At 36.1% G+C, this 17,668-nt stretch overlaps 3 protein-coding genes across 5 annotated transcripts; all 3 read right to left on the bottom strand.

Annotated features, from left to right (window-relative positions):
- Positions 1–105: 105 nt before the first annotated feature.
- On the bottom strand, positions 106–8,854 carry LOC139109854 (G-protein coupled receptor Mth2). The gene is made up of 9 exons (XM_070669240.1): positions 7,413–8,854; positions 6,145–6,495; positions 5,665–5,953; positions 5,281–5,515; positions 4,541–4,761; positions 4,386–4,464; positions 2,984–3,165; positions 1,982–2,165; positions 106–1,772 (listed from the first exon to the last, which is right to left on the bottom strand). Exons 1-9 carry the CDS (start codon positions 7,674–7,676, stop codon positions 1,436–1,438), a joined length of 2,142 nt encoding a protein of 713 aa, XP_070525341.1. The 5' UTR covers positions 7,677–8,854; the 3' UTR covers positions 106–1,435.
- Positions 8,855–9,720: 866 nt separating this feature from the next.
- Positions 9,721–10,974, bottom strand: LOC139109856 (uncharacterized). Its single transcript, XM_070669243.1, has 3 exons — positions 10,481–10,974; positions 10,184–10,297; positions 9,721–10,029 (listed from the first exon to the last, which is right to left on the bottom strand). The coding sequence occupies exons 1-3, from the start codon at positions 10,643–10,645 to the stop codon at positions 9,820–9,822; spliced, it is 489 nt and encodes a 162-aa protein (XP_070525344.1). The 5' UTR covers positions 10,646–10,974; the 3' UTR covers positions 9,721–9,819.
- Positions 10,975–12,073: 1,099 nt separating this feature from the next.
- Atg9 (autophagy-related protein 9) lies at positions 12,074–17,013 on the bottom strand. Of its 3 annotated transcripts, none has more exons than XM_070669237.1 (8): positions 16,776–17,013; positions 15,573–15,681; positions 15,123–15,442; positions 14,573–15,033; positions 14,311–14,495; positions 13,278–14,237; positions 12,822–13,187; positions 12,074–12,699 (listed from the first exon to the last, which is right to left on the bottom strand). In XM_070669237.1, the coding sequence occupies exons 2-8, from the start codon at positions 15,624–15,626 to the stop codon at positions 12,547–12,549; spliced, it is 2,499 nt and encodes an 832-aa protein (XP_070525338.1). In that variant the 5' UTR covers positions 15,627–15,681; positions 16,776–17,013; the 3' UTR covers positions 12,074–12,546. The 3 variants fall into 3 exon arrangements, with proteins under 3 accessions (XP_070525338.1, XP_070525340.1, XP_070525339.1); XM_070669239.1 differs by lacking the exon at positions 16,776–17,013 and adding an exon at positions 16,217–16,744; XM_070669238.1 differs by lacking the exon at positions 16,776–17,013 and adding an exon at positions 16,257–16,744.
- Between the last annotated feature and the right edge of the window lie 655 nt (positions 17,014–17,668).

The following is a 17,668-nucleotide window of genomic DNA, read 5'->3' as shown; positions in this document are numbered from 1 at the left end:
TATATACATATTACGCGCGCGCCACTTGCTGACGAATTTATAATTATAATTATAATTGTATATTTTATTACAATTTATTATAATCATAGTTATAATTTTTAGGCACGGAATTTATTAGACGTTACAAACATCTTTTATTAAATTTACGTATGTTATTTTATTGAAATCACTGGCAATATTGACTTTGTGATGCTTGTAACGAAAAGAAGGAGTGCTACGGAAGAGATTTATGTGCAATTAGTGATAATGTTATTGATAACACTAGAAAATAATCGTTCGTCGTGAACGACAGGTTATCATGTGACACGTGAAGAGATTTTTGTAATAAACACCAACGAGATATGTGATTGTGCGGTAGATTGCTAATATCAAGTTTTTTTTTTTTTTTAAAGCTCTGTGAGTGAGATTGATTTATTAGGTGTCGGTTGTATTACGACGACTTTATAATTTTAAGCGTGCAGTTGTCGGAAAAGAAGTGACTTGCACAAGCAAGTTTGATATTAGAATCGTCGGCTACGAAATTATATCTTAGTCCTTTTCGTTAAGTTTTTTTTTTTCAGTGACAAGAGAAAAACTGATTTTAAGTTTCATAGCGGCACGAAAATTTAGTATCAACGTTTCTGGTATTAAAAAATGTAGCGCGCGTCTAAGAATGCGTCCTGGATAAATAGTGTAAATAGATATATTGTTGCAAGAGATTATAATTTTATTGTTAAACTCCATTTGAATATATATTTAAAACAAAAGCAAATTTTGCAATCTGTGGACTTTCTGATATTTATTAATTTCTGTCAATTGTTTTTATGGAAAATTAATTAACTGCCAGTGAACGCGTGCTTTAAAATATTTGGTAAGACTTTTCTGATATTAATTAAATTAATTATATTGGTTTAAAATGTTGATTAATTAATTTATCGTTAAGTTTAGATAATCAGTTACTCTTAAAGTATCACATACAGTTTCTACGCCTCTTGTAATCGTATGAAGATATTTTCTTAACATAAATATGCAAACGCACAAGTGCATCAAGAGCAATTTGACATTTAAAGAATAATAATTAATATATTTTTTCAATTATATCTATTATAATGTCTAGCTTATGCATGTAACAACGTGCAAAAGTATTGTTCGTAATTTACAGCCATTAAAGATAATTTAATCTTCTTTGGTATTCTTAGCGGCATTTGTTGAAGTAACTGCTGTAAGATAAATGTAACATTCATAAAAGTAACGCTCGCGATATAGAACCTAGTATCATTTTCATAACTTCTCGCAGAGTATTTCTGAGAGCCAAGAATAGCAATTATGAGCAAGTTTATTATCCAAATGTAAGCTCGTACAAAAGGAAACTTATATAATCGTGTTCTATGCCAGGCTCTATTAATCCGCGACAGTCAGGCTACTTAATTGTCGTACCTTATTTATTAATAATATTTTACGGCGCCGAACTAATTGCAAACGCAGTCGTTAGCGTACTGCTACTTGTACTTTTCCTGACTCTATAAGGGTCGTGCAAAGTCGTAGTCGCATTGCCCGTCGGTTTTTTCTTAGAGTCTAATTTGAATCGTCTCCGAAGTGCTTGATATACACGACTTTTCAAGACGAAGAGAATAAAAATTAATAAACCTTGGAGACAATTGAAGACGTCGGTAGTGTAGAAGAATATGTGGTGCCAGTGCTCATAATTTAAATATTTTGTCAGGAAAAACGACACAACCTCACAGATCCAAGACATTCCCATAACGATGAATAGTTTGACGTTCATGATAAATCTGTTAGAAAGAGATATAAATACAAATTATTTTTCTGTAAACTTTTAAAGTACGAACGATTAGATACAGATTACAAATTAAATTTAGAAAGTGCTTAATTTAATTAAATATAACTATTATTTTTCACAATTTTTTTTCTTTTCCGTTTATAGTTGTCTCCGAAAACGAAAAGAAGATTGTTTTTACTGAATTGATAAATGAGCACTCACCTTTTTCTGTCGGAACGAAATCGCTTGTTCCTGGGATCCATTGGATTCGTGGTTACTCTTTTTATTTCTGCTTTCACTTTATTACAGTGTGTAGCTGTAAGGACGAAGAATACCACATTGGAGATCAACAGAATCATCACCGGTCCGATGAAGAAAGTCAGCTCTCCATACGCATTTCGTGAATCTGTAATAAAAACATATTTAGTTAAAATAAAATAAAAATTTCATTAAAACATTTTTTATATTTAATAAGATGTAAAAATTTTATTGTTGTTCGTTTTTTCGTAATGCTGATTGATTCTTTTGTTTCGTTCATTTCGTGAAGTAAACGTCAACTGGATTTTTATTATTTTGTACGCTGCGTTCTAACATTCCAAAGAAATAAATTTATTTAAATCATTTAATTTCGTTTTATTTAATATACAATTTTAAATTTTACTTTATCATACAGAACAGAAATTAAATTAAAACGTATAACTCAATAATTATCTTAGGCTCTTTGGTGAAACTCCACCTTCGCTTTGAATCGCAGACTATTTGCGGAGAATTATATTTTTGCTTAATCGTTATCGAAGGCAATTACTTTGACGATATAAATGATACTTATTACGCAAGCAGTTAGTTTAATTGCATTTTATATATCCAGCGGCAGTGATGTCTGAATTTGCTCTAGCACGATCAATATGACTGCTTGAAAAAGTTTTTAATTATCGGATAATTGCCGTACTACGATAGAAAGAAAACTTTACGTTTGCTTTCTCCTTGATACGATCAACTTCAAATGCGAAATGAATTTTCCGACTGCAATTCGTCTCGTACCCAATTCTCAACTTTATCTATTCCCAATGTATAAATTATAATAGCAAGGGTGAGGAATAACTAGCGCCGCGTGAAATCCTTCATCGCAAGAAGTCGATAATCTTTCCGAGAACTCCGCAATTAGCGTCAGCAAATTTGCGTTACATCATCTCAGACAACAACTATCGGTTGTAAGTGACTCACGTGTAAACCAACAGTTACTATTGCCAATATCGGGCTGTAGATAATTCGGCAGGATATCCGTGCTGTCGGCGACGATAGCGAGGATTAGTATCAGGAAGGAGAGGCCCCACGCGTATAAACAGTACAACATAAATTTTTTCCTATGTTCGCGTGCCTCCGTAATTGTACTGCCACGCAAAACTCTGCGAAAAAAAGAAAAAAAAAACGGATTATTATTATTTTATTTACTAAGATCAAAAGAAGTCGCGATGCAATCGGCGATGTATAGAGAATAATCTATCTTAAATAATTAATTAAAAAACAATTCCGATTTTATTCTATAGTGCGCTTCTTGAGACGACGCTTTTAATATTAATCAAGCGATGAACGGGGAGAACTAAAATTGACGATGAGGTGCGCGAATGACATTTAAAATGCGGCATTGAGGAAGATCGAAGCAAACAATCCGACTCGTCACGATAAAGTACGGAAATTCGGGGAAGTCCGGCAATTTGGTACGTGAAATTACCGCAAATGCGGCATGAATATCGCATGATTAACTTTCCCAGCCACGTAGAACAAACGTCGTGAAAAAAATTCTGTAAACCGGTGGGATTCCCGATCTAGAGATCAAGCGCGCGGGTCCGTCGGCCAACATTATACTAGCATCGTCGCTGCGGTGTGTGGGATTCTATTTTCTCCGTATATTTACAAATCTCTCTTGGCTAGAATAGCGTCTTGAACACACAAACCATCGTGGCCGGCAAGAAACGACGGGTAAGATACGTCCAGTTCCGAGCAATTGTCAGGCCGATCTTGAGACATAATACGTGCCGTTGTTTCTTTCTTTGATAAAAATTTCGTAAGGAATAATCCCCTGTTTCTATGATTTTCCGATTATAACATTAATCTTAAAAGAAATAATAATAAAATAAGAGTAAAAATATTTAATAAGTCATTACTTTATCTGCAAGTTGCAGATCTTTCAACTTAAATTGTTCGGACGCTTTTTCGTGTGCAGTGTGAGCGCTATATAAAACGCGTTGAGTCATTTCGATGTTTAATGTTTGGCGATGTATATTTCTTTTTTACATACCGGCGTACTCGGAATACAATGAGTTCACTGAGAGGTATGGCAGCGCTCACAGTGACTGGGAAATTAATGAGCGCGGCAAGACGTTGGTGGATACTTTGCGAAAGATCGTTCGGCGCAATTGAGATCGTTGACGTAGCTATCGGACAAATGAGAAATATAATTTCGCGCGACGACATATCCCGTAAAATTATTAAAAAGGCTCGATTAATCCACTCGTCGACCGTCAAACGAAGATGATTATTGATCCTTCTGTCCGAGAAAATTATCGCCTTGTTCGTTCAATATTTCCAATTCTCTCGCTTGATTGCGTGATCGCGAGCGACTTACCCGAATGTCCACCATATGTCGAAGCACATGACGTTGAGCCAAGAAAACGCCGATAGGAAAGAAAATAACGTGGTATATGCTGGAACAACAGATTTTTTAGTTTTTTTTTTTTTTTTAAACGCTCGTGTACAGATATTTTCTAGCTGCGTACGAACCTAAGGCTTTGCACGTGGTCGTGTCTAATTCCTCTTCCGGGTCAACGGGCGTGATCCAAGTGATGACGGCCAAACAGATGAAGGCCAGGAGGAGGCTGCTTACATGGCACATGAGCGTTTTCCCGTGAAGATTCTGCAGACTCGGCAGGCACACATACACCAACAGGGTCATCAGCAGGAAGGCACAGCTAGTCAGCTCCAGAGCGGTGTTCATTCGGAGCCTGTCGACATACATTCTGCGCTTTATACTTGCGAGAGTGCTCGCTCGTTCGGCCCGGTCGTAAGATTGATTTCCATCAGTTTTACAACATTGACAAACGTGCCTTTTTCGCGCCCGTGTTACACAAGTAAAACGCTTACAGCCCGCGAATACCGGGGCATCGTTTATTGTGCGGTATTTCGGCACGCTACGGTTGTTTGACTTGCCCAAAGTTTAAACAAATAAACAAATCAAGCCCGCTGAGTTTCGCCAAATTTGACAGAATTCGCGGCTAGAGAGACGGGAGCTCGAACGCACAGAGGTGCTCTATCGCCGTGCGTCAATAAAAGGCTACTGCAATAACGCGCGTTTAATGCTTTAATTTCTGAAAGCTTGGCGCGAGCTCGTACTTTTCTGAAACAACCTTTCTGTAAAAAAAAATTTTTAACAATTCGCGATATCTTTGTTCGATCACATCTACTGAGTAAGTACCAGAATAACATGGTTGAAGATGAAAGAAGATAGAGGCTGGTAAACGTACCTTACTAAGTTCGCCTCTTTCGTCGCGTTTGGATTGTCGAAACATATGAACAAGTAGAAATTACGCTCGGGGATCAGTTTGCTGTAAAAAATATCCATACAGTATTTGTTCTGGTCGTAGACCGCGTAATCCTGAACAAACACGTGTCCCTCTGATGTCAGCAGCCATTCTTCTTCCTTTGGATCGACTGGGTACATACCGTATTTGCACGGCTTCCCAATCAAGACTCCGTAGTCTAAGCAATCAAGAGAGAAGTCTGTTAATTTCGTTCCTTTGCGCGTACAACTGTCGTCGACAACTTGTTGATTGTTATCGATTATCAATGGATGTTTAATTAATTCCATTCTTAGAAAATAAGTGCATTTAAATCTCATTAAAAAGAACCTTTAGTCACGGCGAAAGTTGACGATTTCGTCTGATTCACGGCGTTTGCGAGAGCCACGTGAAACTCTGTTGGCTCGTCAGGTACAGGGAGTTTGTTACATCCATCGGCGTAAAAAAATTCATTTTCAGCGCAGCACTTTCTGATGCACGCGTTATCGTTGCAGAATCCTGGATCTCTGCAGACACGAGCTACCAGTGTGCGATTCAGCGTCATGTCGAAGCAAGCGGTATCCTCGGCAACGAAAAGTTCTTCTTTAATAAAATTATTTCGGAACGTTGGAACCATCACCTGTTAAATCATTTAACTGATTAAATTATTATTTAATAACTTATATTATTTAAAAACTGAAAAAATATACATAAATTCTTAAGATACTTGCGGTAATAAATTTATAAAAAAAATAATTAAAGAACTAAAGAACTAAAGAGATGAAGCTTGGGAATCACTAAAAAATTTTTTACTTATTTTGCTTTTCTTACCGAATATGTATTATTCCGCAGAATGATATCATTTTCGCCAATCACGTAATCGACGATAGGTTTTTTGCATGTAGGTGAACCTTCGGTAGCCACCACCACAAGTTCCGTGTCGGCCGATTTACTTCTCAAAAATTCTGCGAGGCTGACCGATTCGTTTGATCGGGGCACGCAAGCTTTCGTGCGGCTATCGAATATTGTATCGTTAGGGCAACATTTTCTGACATACGCAAGCTGTGGAAGAAACTCGTTGATCGCTTTCATTTGTCGGTCTTTGTTCGAACGGCAGTGAACGACTATTACGGCGATTCCTCCAGCTACTTGCTCGTGAAGTATTTCGAGGCAAGCCGGCACCTGAAAACAGTTCATTAAATTAATAAACGAGAATGATTCTTTTTCAAAGTCTTTAAAGCTATATTTAAATATATATATTCAACCTCGCCGCTTGACATCATCGATTATGTAATTGGTTACGCTCTCGGTAGACATTTTTCTTTTTTATCGTACCATGTGATAATAGCTATCATTAAAGCATTGTTAAAAAACCATCAAACGCGAAAATAAATTTTTTTTTTTCTCATTAATGAACATGTAAAATAGTTGAGTCTGTTTCGCGCAAAGAAACGTACTTTACGTTATTAATATATATTATTAAATAAATAATATTATTTAATTATAAAAGATTATTTTCTGTTACATCGTGTGATTTTATTAGAAACGTGAGAACACATTTTTTTTTTTAAGTACTTCTTTTTTATTGAAGATACTTGACTTCACGTTAAGCACCAAGACCGCGGTCCTTTATCTTAACGAGGAAAATGAAAGAAAATGATAAAGAAAAATGAAAAGAGATTAAGAGAAAATTAGAGACAAATTAGAAGTGTTACTTTATAAAAGATATTATATTTTCTACGTGCTTTATTATAAGTTTTTATTTTACGCTCTTATTAAGAGCACATTTTTCTGCTTACTTCTTCGCTGAGGATGTTTAACTTCTATTTCGTCAAGCATCAAGGTAATGCGCCTTTATCTTAACAATAAAAACAAAAAAATGAAAAAGATTAAGGCACAATTTAAAAAGAATATAAAGTGTTAGGAAAAAAAGTGTTTAAGAAAAGTATTTTAAAAAAGATGATTGAAATTATGAATTTTTATTACGCATCCTATTAAGAATGAGATTCTACTCTTTCAGGCAAGACTATTTTGTCAAGTGTCGAGATGTCGCGGTTAAAGATAGAGAAACGAGATTAATTCAGTCGTGACAGGTTTACCTCTAAGAAATTATTGGAATCGAGATCGTCGAACTTCGTTGTCATAAGATCTTCGGGTTCGTCGCACTGAGGAATTCCTTCCGCAGTGGTGTTCCATTGACGAACGTAAAGCTCCATCGCATTCCTCGGTTTTGAAACACACTCCACAGTGGAATGGCCAGAGAAGATCTCTCCTGGCGGGCAACATTTCGCAAGGTAGGTTCCCGACGACACTTTCATCAGAAACAACACTAAACCAAGTCGAATAAATCTTGGCGCGGCCATAATGAGTTAAAATATAATTACACATTTATCTAACGCGAACGATTTCCCAATTTTGTCGCTTTTCCTGTTATCACGGATGTCCTGTTATCTCGTTGTATAACGCTAATACTTGATTGCTATTTCCGCAGCTCTGTTTCAAAGTTACGGCTTTAGATATTTTTTTTCCCCTCTTTTTAATGTATATTTTATTTGTACTTTTGTAAAAATTTAATTAACGCTAATCGCGTCGACGACTTTGCTTTAGAATAATTTTTTCTTTTCGAATCACGTTCTACATTCACATTTGTTTTCACTTCTTTATATTCTTGAATCATGTTACTCTTTTGTCTTAAATTGCCTCTGCGTCAGCTGATTCGAATTCAGATATCTGGCCGTGTACGTGAACGCTATTAAAAGCGTAGTTACCATACGTTTAATGACAGTTTGAATTACTACCTTTCTATTTGAATCGTTTCGCGTAAAAGTTAATGATGCTCGAATTTTACATCGTTTCACACAGCATCCGATATATTAAGTTACAAAAGGAAAGTTAACTTTTTCAAGCAGATATGTTTCAGAGTCTACAATTAAAACGTTCTTATTACTCAATTTACTTATCACGTTTTGTTCATTCGCCGAACATCTTCACATAAAACTAAAACTATTCAACGTATCATTCAACATATTCTTCATCTGCGCTCTCGATCGAATCACATTGTTTCTACAAGTAACAATTAAAAACACTCATGACTGATTAACTCTGCGACCTCCGCGTCGTCGTCCCGTTCGACGTTAGATCTTAACATATGAATGATTACTCTTATCATAAAAAAAAAAAAAATATCCATAATTCGCACCAATTCGCGCAGCAACTCGTGCGGCGAGCGTAAACGCGCGGATGAAACCAGCGAGACTGCGTCTCTCGATCGAATCAGGGTGAAACGAATCCAGTGTGTGAAAAAGCGACGAAATGGGAGACGCTTCGGTCTAGTACGCACCGGATGCATCGAGAAACGCCTTCGCAAAGAAAGACCACTTCCACGGATCGGTCTCTCATCCTCCTCTCTCCTCTGCGCTTCTTCCTCGTCTTCTCTTTTTCTCTCTTCTTTTTTTTCCCTCCTCTTCCGCGTCGATCATCTCACTCGTGTACGCTGAAAGACAGATATGACGATCGACGGCAGCTAGCGAACGTAACTTTAGCGTCGTGTGCGTAGAGTTTCACGTGTAAGTACCGCATGTATATACCGCGCCGGCCGGTTTGCCGATGACTGATTTCTCCCCGTTCTCTCATTCCCTGCCTCCGTCGCCAAGGGTTACGTACGCTAGCCGCTGTCGCCACAAAAAATACCATATCTGTTTTCGATGTACTCACTTGTTTCCTCGTGCACACACAGCCTCCGACCAATATTTCCGTTTGGAGTGGCGTTCCGCCGCTACGATCCTTTTCTTCTCGAGATTCCTGGAATTCCTTGAGTTTTCACTTGTCTCTGGTTTCAGTCGTCTCTATTTAATACACTCTTCGCGAAAGTCTTGGACCATTATTGTACGTACGAGAGATTATTTGAACGAGAAACGTTGTGCTGGAAAAGATATGCACCTGCGCCATCTGTGATTGATCGCCAGAAACTCGTATTACTCGATGGTGAGATTTCTATTACCACCGGGTAAGTTTTATAAGGGCACAGCACGTAAAGCTAAGATGTAGGAAGCGTTACTTCTTCTCCCCGTTATAGAAATTATTCGCATCCCGGTGTCTCAATTACTATCGCGTCTTAAATAATTAAAACTTCCTTCCGTGTACCTCTTTTTATTAATCAAACCAAAAGCGGATCTTCAAGAGACGACATCATACAGCTAGACGTACCGACGCGACGTGGTATATCGACCGTGGAGCAGCAAAATGTTACGAGGTGTCTAATAACTCTGACAGCACTTTGTTTTCGTTGATTATATTTACCTAAAAAAGCCGTAAACGAATCGAAAAGCGAAAGATTTAATTCGCCGTTTATTTTACTTTGTTAACACGATCGACGTACGTAACATATATGTATTATGATGAAACGCAAAAACATAGGTAATTATAATTCTTTTTTTTTTTTTTTTGCTTACGTTTTGAAATATTATATTGACACAGTTCGAAATGATAATGTTTTTTAGCGAGCTTTTATGTACTATCAAAACTAATAAGCTCTGACGCAATTCGATGATGATTGCAGACGTGCTGTTCCATAGTCTCGTTCTCACGCAGAATCCAATAACATATTTTGCAGTACTTCTGACAGTGAAACTTAACGTGAGTCGACAACGAAAACAAAGTGGCAATCTGCTCTTGGCAGAGATTACACGCGTACCTTAAAGCACGTCGATCGGCAGCCTGAAAGTAATTTTACGAAACAATGGAATTGACGATTATTTCAAGAAATACATTTTTATAAAAGCGGGACTACAACGGAACTTTGTTTTTATATAATTTTTAGAGTAATTATTCGAACACATCGTTGTGATAAATTCAAGTAATATCTACTTACAATATTTGCATCACAGTCGTTTGCCAATTTTTCGGAAATTACAGTATAATGCGGTATTCTCGAGGTGGTCTCTTTTCGCCTTAGTAGAATAATTGGTTGTTTTTGTATTTCAAACTGCAAATTGCAAATTTTGTAACTCACTGTGTTGCGCATCTTAAATGTTAACGATGAACAATAATGTATGCACACAATTTTCCTTCAAATTATAATTGTTACCTCTCAATTATATCGTAACTCGGATAATTTTTACTATAGTAAGAAAAAAAAGTTCTCGTCGAGCAGTGAATGAATAGATACCTTTCTCGTTTGTACAGGTGTAGGAATGTCATAGATAAAGTCTTTCTTCGTCATTTTCTCACTGATGTTGCGATTACATCGAAGATTGTACTTTGAGACATCCAACAACTTCGCGGTTGAAGCAACCTCTTGGCAAGAGTTCATAATTTGCATTTTGCTAGTCATTTTTATCGTGTTTATCCAACTATCGATTGTTCTTACAAGACAAAAGCTTTCTACATATGAAATAATTGAAAATCAGGGATCCTTAAAGCAGTATTTGATTTGTACACTAGATAGTCCAAAGCAAGCGTTATTTACTGTTAATTTTTTTCTCAAAGAAAGTTGTTTAACATTTAATATTTTTTTCGGTAAAAAAAAAAAAAAGCTACGGACATACGTATTTTAGATAATACTTTAGCACCTCTCTCTTAAACTATACGAAAGATAATGTAAATTTAATTACATTATTATTTATTATAAAATTTATTTTTATTTTTGTTATAATTACAGATGTTCCTTATAGCATAGTTCTTCATCTTATAAGAATCACATCGATATAAGATTTAGCAAAACGTACCTTCTATATTTAACATTACTTGTTACATGTTAGTTTATTTAAAAATCATCAATTTCGCATTAAGTTATTAGATGCATATATGTATAAACAGAGAATAAGAGTGGCCTAAATTTTCGTCTTAAACCTATTTCGTAACAACCTCTGTTATGTCAAAGGATGAGATGCAGCTCATACCATTAACTTTTACGTAATTGTCGCAGGTTTGAAAACATCGCGATATTATGTACAAATGATTCTACCCTAGTCATGAAATTCAGCCGCCGTCATACATATACATATATTTATTTTATATATATAAGTGTATGCGAATATGTGAGTGTACATAGTAATATATACATGCATATATAAATATACATATATACACGTATTTATAAGTCAATAAAAATAACTGTTAAAAATAAATAAAACCATTTTACTTCTAAAAAAAAAAAGATATATTACGGCGCGATATTAATTTCGTATGACTAGAGAATTGTGGCATTGAGACATGACAAAAATTATCAAACAAGTAAATTATGCATTCTTCTCCATTGGTTAGAGACATTAATTTGTTTTTTTTTAACATTCTAAGGAAGAACTATACTAAACTTTATATTTAATATATACAGTTGCCTTAATAGTCTCTGGACAAATTTTTGATATATGCCGTATTTCTAGCATAACCAAGCCGTCGGTGGATTAAAGAGTTAGATCTGTATAGAAATCAGTATAATAAAAGTATATAAATCATATTAAAATAATTAGAGAACAATAATTATCACAATTTAGATTAAAATATTTCAATAAAATAATTATGTGATATTTATGTAACCTTAATTAGAGTTAATAAACAACTTCATAATAATGTCGAAAGATTTAGAAATTTTTGCGTTGTTTAAAAGTAATGTAATGTAATGTATTCTTTATAGAAATTAAATATAATAACTTATAGTAAAATAATATAATTAAATAACAAATATTAAAGATAATAAATTTATCTAGACGTATTGTATTATGTCGATTACTTTAAAAAGTTTAAAAAAAAGTTTAAAAAAAAACTTTTTTATTGTTACTATTAAATCTAACTCTTTAAATCAATTGAACTTTTTATAATGTAGTGTTTTGGTCATCTACGTCAAAATATAAAATATAATAATGTTATTAATGTTAAACCTGGATATTTTATGTAAAATGTAAGTTTTTAAATAGGCCTCTAATATTAAAAATAGGCGTTATACGATCGTTGACCACACACAAAGAGAGGGAATGAGAGAAAAAAAAGCATATATTCTCTCTGCATTCTGTCTACTTAATTAAAAATATTTAGAAGACATTTTCTATGTAACCGAGATGATCAAATAATTTTACTCTCGGATCTATTGCGCGATTATTTACTTATTGTAAAATAAGTCGTGGATTCATCACATAAAACAGATAGAAACCACTTTATTCTTCTAAAAATGACGATTATTGCAAAGAATCTTAACTTAGAAATTTCCGATTCGGATACTAAATGAAATTTCTAGGGTTAAGATTCTCTGTTTTTTCTTAAAGAGGAATCTTGGTGCAACAAAAGCGGTACTCTTTCTTGTCTAACCTCAGGAAGAGTTGCTAGCTCTTGAACCGGACTCGGCTGCCATATGCTTCTCGTTGCCATTTCTTGATAACCCCTTCTTTTTACCTAAATATCGAGTTTTTTTTCTTAAATATCTGATTATTCTTCTTAAAATTACATGCAATGTTTTTGATATGTTACACAGTCGCAACGTTTCTTATATTACGAAAATATATCGAGATACTTACTTGTCTATGATGAAGTTCGTGCAGGTACAATGTAGACAAAGACATATCGGCAGCAGTTAATTCTGAAGGTACATGTGAATCTGTATATTCCCTGTCCATAACATAACTATGACCCGATCCGAATACAGAAGCTCCTAATGACTGATTTGATATACCCTGTTGCAAATCATACAGAAATCCTTTATCATTATGTAACGGACCTTCCGCCTTAGTTAAACCTCGACGTAGAACGTTCCCAGCAGACGATTGATCGAGGGTGACCGATGTGGCAGATGTACCCGGTTGATTTGTGAAAATGTTACTCGTACTAGGTACACTCACTTGATTTAGCGTACTTAATATAATGTTTGATACATGATTTTTATACTGTAATAATATATCAATGTATTAATGATAAATAAGGCAAATAATTTTAATAAAATTATTCAGTAAGTAAAAGAAAAATGAAACACTTACGCCAAGACCGGACAGGCTATTCAAACTAGCTATTAAAGGATTGTTATCAGGTTCGGCAGTTACTTCCTTCTTAGCTCTTTCTCTCAAAGCAGTTACGAAATTTTCCGCGTGAGACGGTGGCTGCCACTCAGGATTCGTTAAAGTAAAATGTATGAGAGACAACTCGGTCTTACCATCTTCGGCTTGAGTATAATGATTCGACATCGGTATATGATACTTGTCCGGATCTATATTCATGCCATATTGATTATCGTATCCCGTACTGTGATCATCCGGTAACGGAGAAACTGTAGGGCTGTGTGCCACAGTCTGCCACATAGGATTGCCATGTTTACGAACATCCATTTGAGCGAAGCTACATACGTCACCGACTCCAGCTACTTCGATCGTAAAATTACGAAAAAAATCTACAATTTCTAAGGCTCGGTATCTCATACGGAAGCACAGAATGTACGTTGTCACGAATGGAGAGACTAGCTCTTCTAGGATATGTACCGCACGATACTGGAACAACTGTGCTACTTGGGATCTGGTGGTATGTGTGTGAGCGGTTCCTCGCCAACTGTCCGGTCTGTAATGCGTATGAGCTAGTACAGCAGTTAGCAGAGTTTCAGGGCACCAAACCATATTTTCATCGGGTATGACTGCCTTTGCGGCTGCTGCTACTGCGCCCACCATAGTCACGTAGGCAACGAAACGCTCCATCGAAAATGACGGCTCGTAAAGCAATGTTATAAACAGTAACACCGCCAATATGCTACCAGCGAGAAATGCAATCTGTCGCGCAAATATTGTCATTAATGGCGATGTGAAACTGTTCATATACTTTGAAGCAGGACGGTACGCGCGACTGAGGCGCGCGCTCAATTCATGATCAAGTTCGTTGAAATGACGTAGATACAATCGACCGTACAAAGACCACGTCCGCATTGCTAAAACGCTTGGTTCGCGTTTAATAGTCTGTTAAAAATATTACTATGTTAATATTATATTGTTAAAAATCTCATTTTTGCAAATAAGTATAATCACTCACCTCAGCATAATTGAAAAACGTATAAAGAAACTGCCACAGAAGAATAAGAAAACACAAGACGAAATTTGCGATACCAACCCACAGTATATGTTTAGATAACGATCGTGCAAGTTCTTGCCTTTTATTCAGTTTTTTATAATCCTCTTTTAGATGCCAATTATTTTCGAATGGTGACCATGGCCCCCCTAGATAAGTAATTAAATTATTAAGTTATTTTAAATAAATGTTATATATGTTTATCATTCCGTAAAATTATACTTACAAAATAGTAATAATTCTATATTATATTTTAATCCACGTGTTAAAAAAATGACTTCCCCTATAATGGGGATTTTAAGTCGTACGGGCAAAAGAGACTTGTTAACCATAGCTACCATGTAATTTTTATGTCTTAATATCCTATGGTATATATCTAATTCCGTAAGTTCTCTTTTGTGAATGCACATTTCTTGCTCCTTTTGCACTTCTATCACACGTTTCTGAACTTCATGCCACGTAAAATTATCTAGTTCGCCATCGGCGATTTTGAGTGCCGTATTGAAAAACATTTTGATCTCCCAATACTGCGTTAGGTGATATAAAAATTTAACGAGTTGGAGGATAATAAAAATTATCGCGACTACAAGGAGGATCCAATATAACAAAGAGATTGACTGTACACAATCTCCCACAGATAGTATGGCATCGCTTTTGTGGCTGGTATCGTTGGTATTTCCACCGCCACTAAAAATAGAAAATTGATTAAATCTTTTTAAAAAAATGTTTGTTTAACTACAAAATTATTCGTATTTAAAGAAAAATTTATAATATACCTATATAATTTGTTGTAATCGATGCAATGAAAGACAAAGGTAAGAAGTATGACTACAAATGTGAATTGCACTAATTCCAAAAATTCTTCAAGCATCATACAGAGGAAGCCGTGTTGTTGGTGATAGTGGTACATTCGCGTAAAGAATGAATCTAGATCTTCGATGTGATTCCATCGTGCTCTGTTTCCCTCTGGTACTACATGAATAATGACACCTGATTCTTGAGGCGCTTCGTCGCGATCGCCTTCATCATCTGCATCCTCTTCTTGCCCTTCATAAGGCTGTATGCGTTGATAGCTATTGTCCAATACCGTTGTCATCTGCAAATGCAATTTATGTCTCGATAACTATCTATAATAGTTATACTTTATTTAAAAACTTGAATGTTTAAACAGTTATTTTCAAATTAAAAAAAAAAAATTTATTATACATAATAAAAAAAATACTTACTGTTTGCGCTCGTCGGTCAGGCTCAACACAGGTTATAACAGTTTCTCGTTTCATTCTTTCATGTCATAAAATTTATTTAGCTACCAGTTGATGGTTGCTTCACAAGCATCTAAAATGTAAAATAATTACTTAATATAATATTAAGGTAATAATAGTTTTATGATTGTTATACATTTTGCTTCATCAAAATAATAACTTAAAAAATACATAAAAGAACAATTAAACATAAATAATAAATTAAATATAAATTTTAACAAGAAAATATTAATATGATAAGCATTTCTGAACCTTTAACCTTCGTAAAACGTTAGAATTGCATATTTAATTTCATATTGTTGGAAAGCTTAAATTTAAGAATGTCTTTCGTGAACTCATTACAACCCAAGAACAAGATAACAACAAGGACAGTGATAAAAATCAACGTGTGCACAAAGAAAGTCACTTGCATCATTTAGAACGACGCACATTAGTTATCAAAAAAATCTAAAATCAACAACTGTTATTTAAATATCGTCCGGAATACATGTTTGAATAATTTTCTCATTATTATTTCTTTCGAAATTCTTTCCCTTTATTGCGTGCCTTATCGCGGAATTTAATATTCCATTAATCAATTGATTATTCATCGAAAATATACATTTTACCTTGAACACTTGTCTAGTATTGTATTAATGTGCGACTCACTTCTCTCTCGCGTCCACTTTCCTGAATAATATTTCGAGGCACTCAAAAATTAAAGAAAATGCCGAACACTTCGTTGCTCCGAGTTCCCTGTGCACCGCAAGACTGATCTCCAAGAAACAGAATTAACAAAGAACGGAACACGACGACCGGAAATGCTATTCGAAAGCCTGAATTAAGCTCCTAGAAAAAAAAAGCGATAAGAAAAAGAATAGACCCCCTCCCCGTTTCTTTCATAACTTTTAGAATTTCTACAGTGGGGGGTCAAAGACTTTTGTCCTCTCTTTCAGGTTTTTTTTTTTTTCTTTTCTTTTTTGACAAAGAAATTTTTATCTGTCCGTTGGGAAAAAGGACGCTGCGGTGCACGTTGTTGCATGTACCCTTCGGCCGGCCCTTGTCCGACGAAAATAGCGAGCGTACGCCTCGATGGTCGCGAGGGCGCGCAAAACGGGATGGGTGACGCGGTGTTTTGGGGAGCACAGCTGATCTCCATAAACAAAGGCATTCTGCGCCTCCGCGTACCTTCGTGCCGCGATCGCGAAACCGACGATTTGATCGTGGCCTCCCCCGCCTGGTCCACAAGCGAATCCTCTTCAGCCTCCGCGCGTTCAATCCCACTTGGCGGCTACGCGCGACTGCCCGCTCGTATATCGGTCACAGTCCGCGTAATTATTCACTGGCGATTTAGACATCGGGACGTCGCGAACAACAAACCTTCCTCTCCGCGTTACACCATCTTTGCTGAGCCTCCCCTCGCTCCTCGATCTCGATGCTCCCTTCCCTTTCCTTGTGACGAGAGTAACCAGAGAAACGAACCAAGTCACCGGTCGGTGGCGACGACGAGTAAGTCGACGGACAAATTTCGTATCACGAGAACAAACGCGGCGATTATCGACAGCTAGCTACGGACGGAACTAGGTGCAGTTTTTTAAAAGCTTTATAATATTGTCGTGCCAGCTTGGCGAATCGAAATCAAAACGTGACTCGATCGAATCTTTCGAGAAAGAAGAGCGTTGTCGCATTCTAACAGTCCCGGGAAAATTGTGCCAGCTACATAGTTCTTGGTCGTTAAATTGACTCGTTCAGTGCCCGTGCAGGCACAAAATTATTTTCAATCTTCCGCCTTACTTGAATATTTCGATTTCATTTCGTAACTGCAAAGTAGTGATTTTATGTTACGGTTTACCGTAACGCGCGAGGCGTGTAGTGTAACTGCAAAGCATTAGAAACTGTAATAGACTTTGTAAATCATTTCATTGTAAGACCAGCGGGACAAGTGTAATAAAATGCAGCGGGCAATAATTACCAACAAAGACGGCTTTGCGCATGCGTGTGCTCGGCTGCACACCTCTCGTCTCTCTCACTCGTTCTCAGCCGCCATTTTGTGTTCGTGCGGTGGCTTGGCGGGACGTGCG

Source organism: Cardiocondyla obscurior, linkage group LG18 (genome assembly GCF_019399895.1).
Source record: "Cardiocondyla obscurior isolate alpha-2009 linkage group LG18, Cobs3.1, whole genome shotgun sequence".
Taxonomy (NCBI): Eukaryota; Metazoa; Arthropoda; class Insecta; order Hymenoptera; family Formicidae; genus Cardiocondyla; species Cardiocondyla obscurior.
Note: the sequence above shows the minus strand (reverse complement) of the source record. Positions and strands in the feature narration are given on the sequence as shown.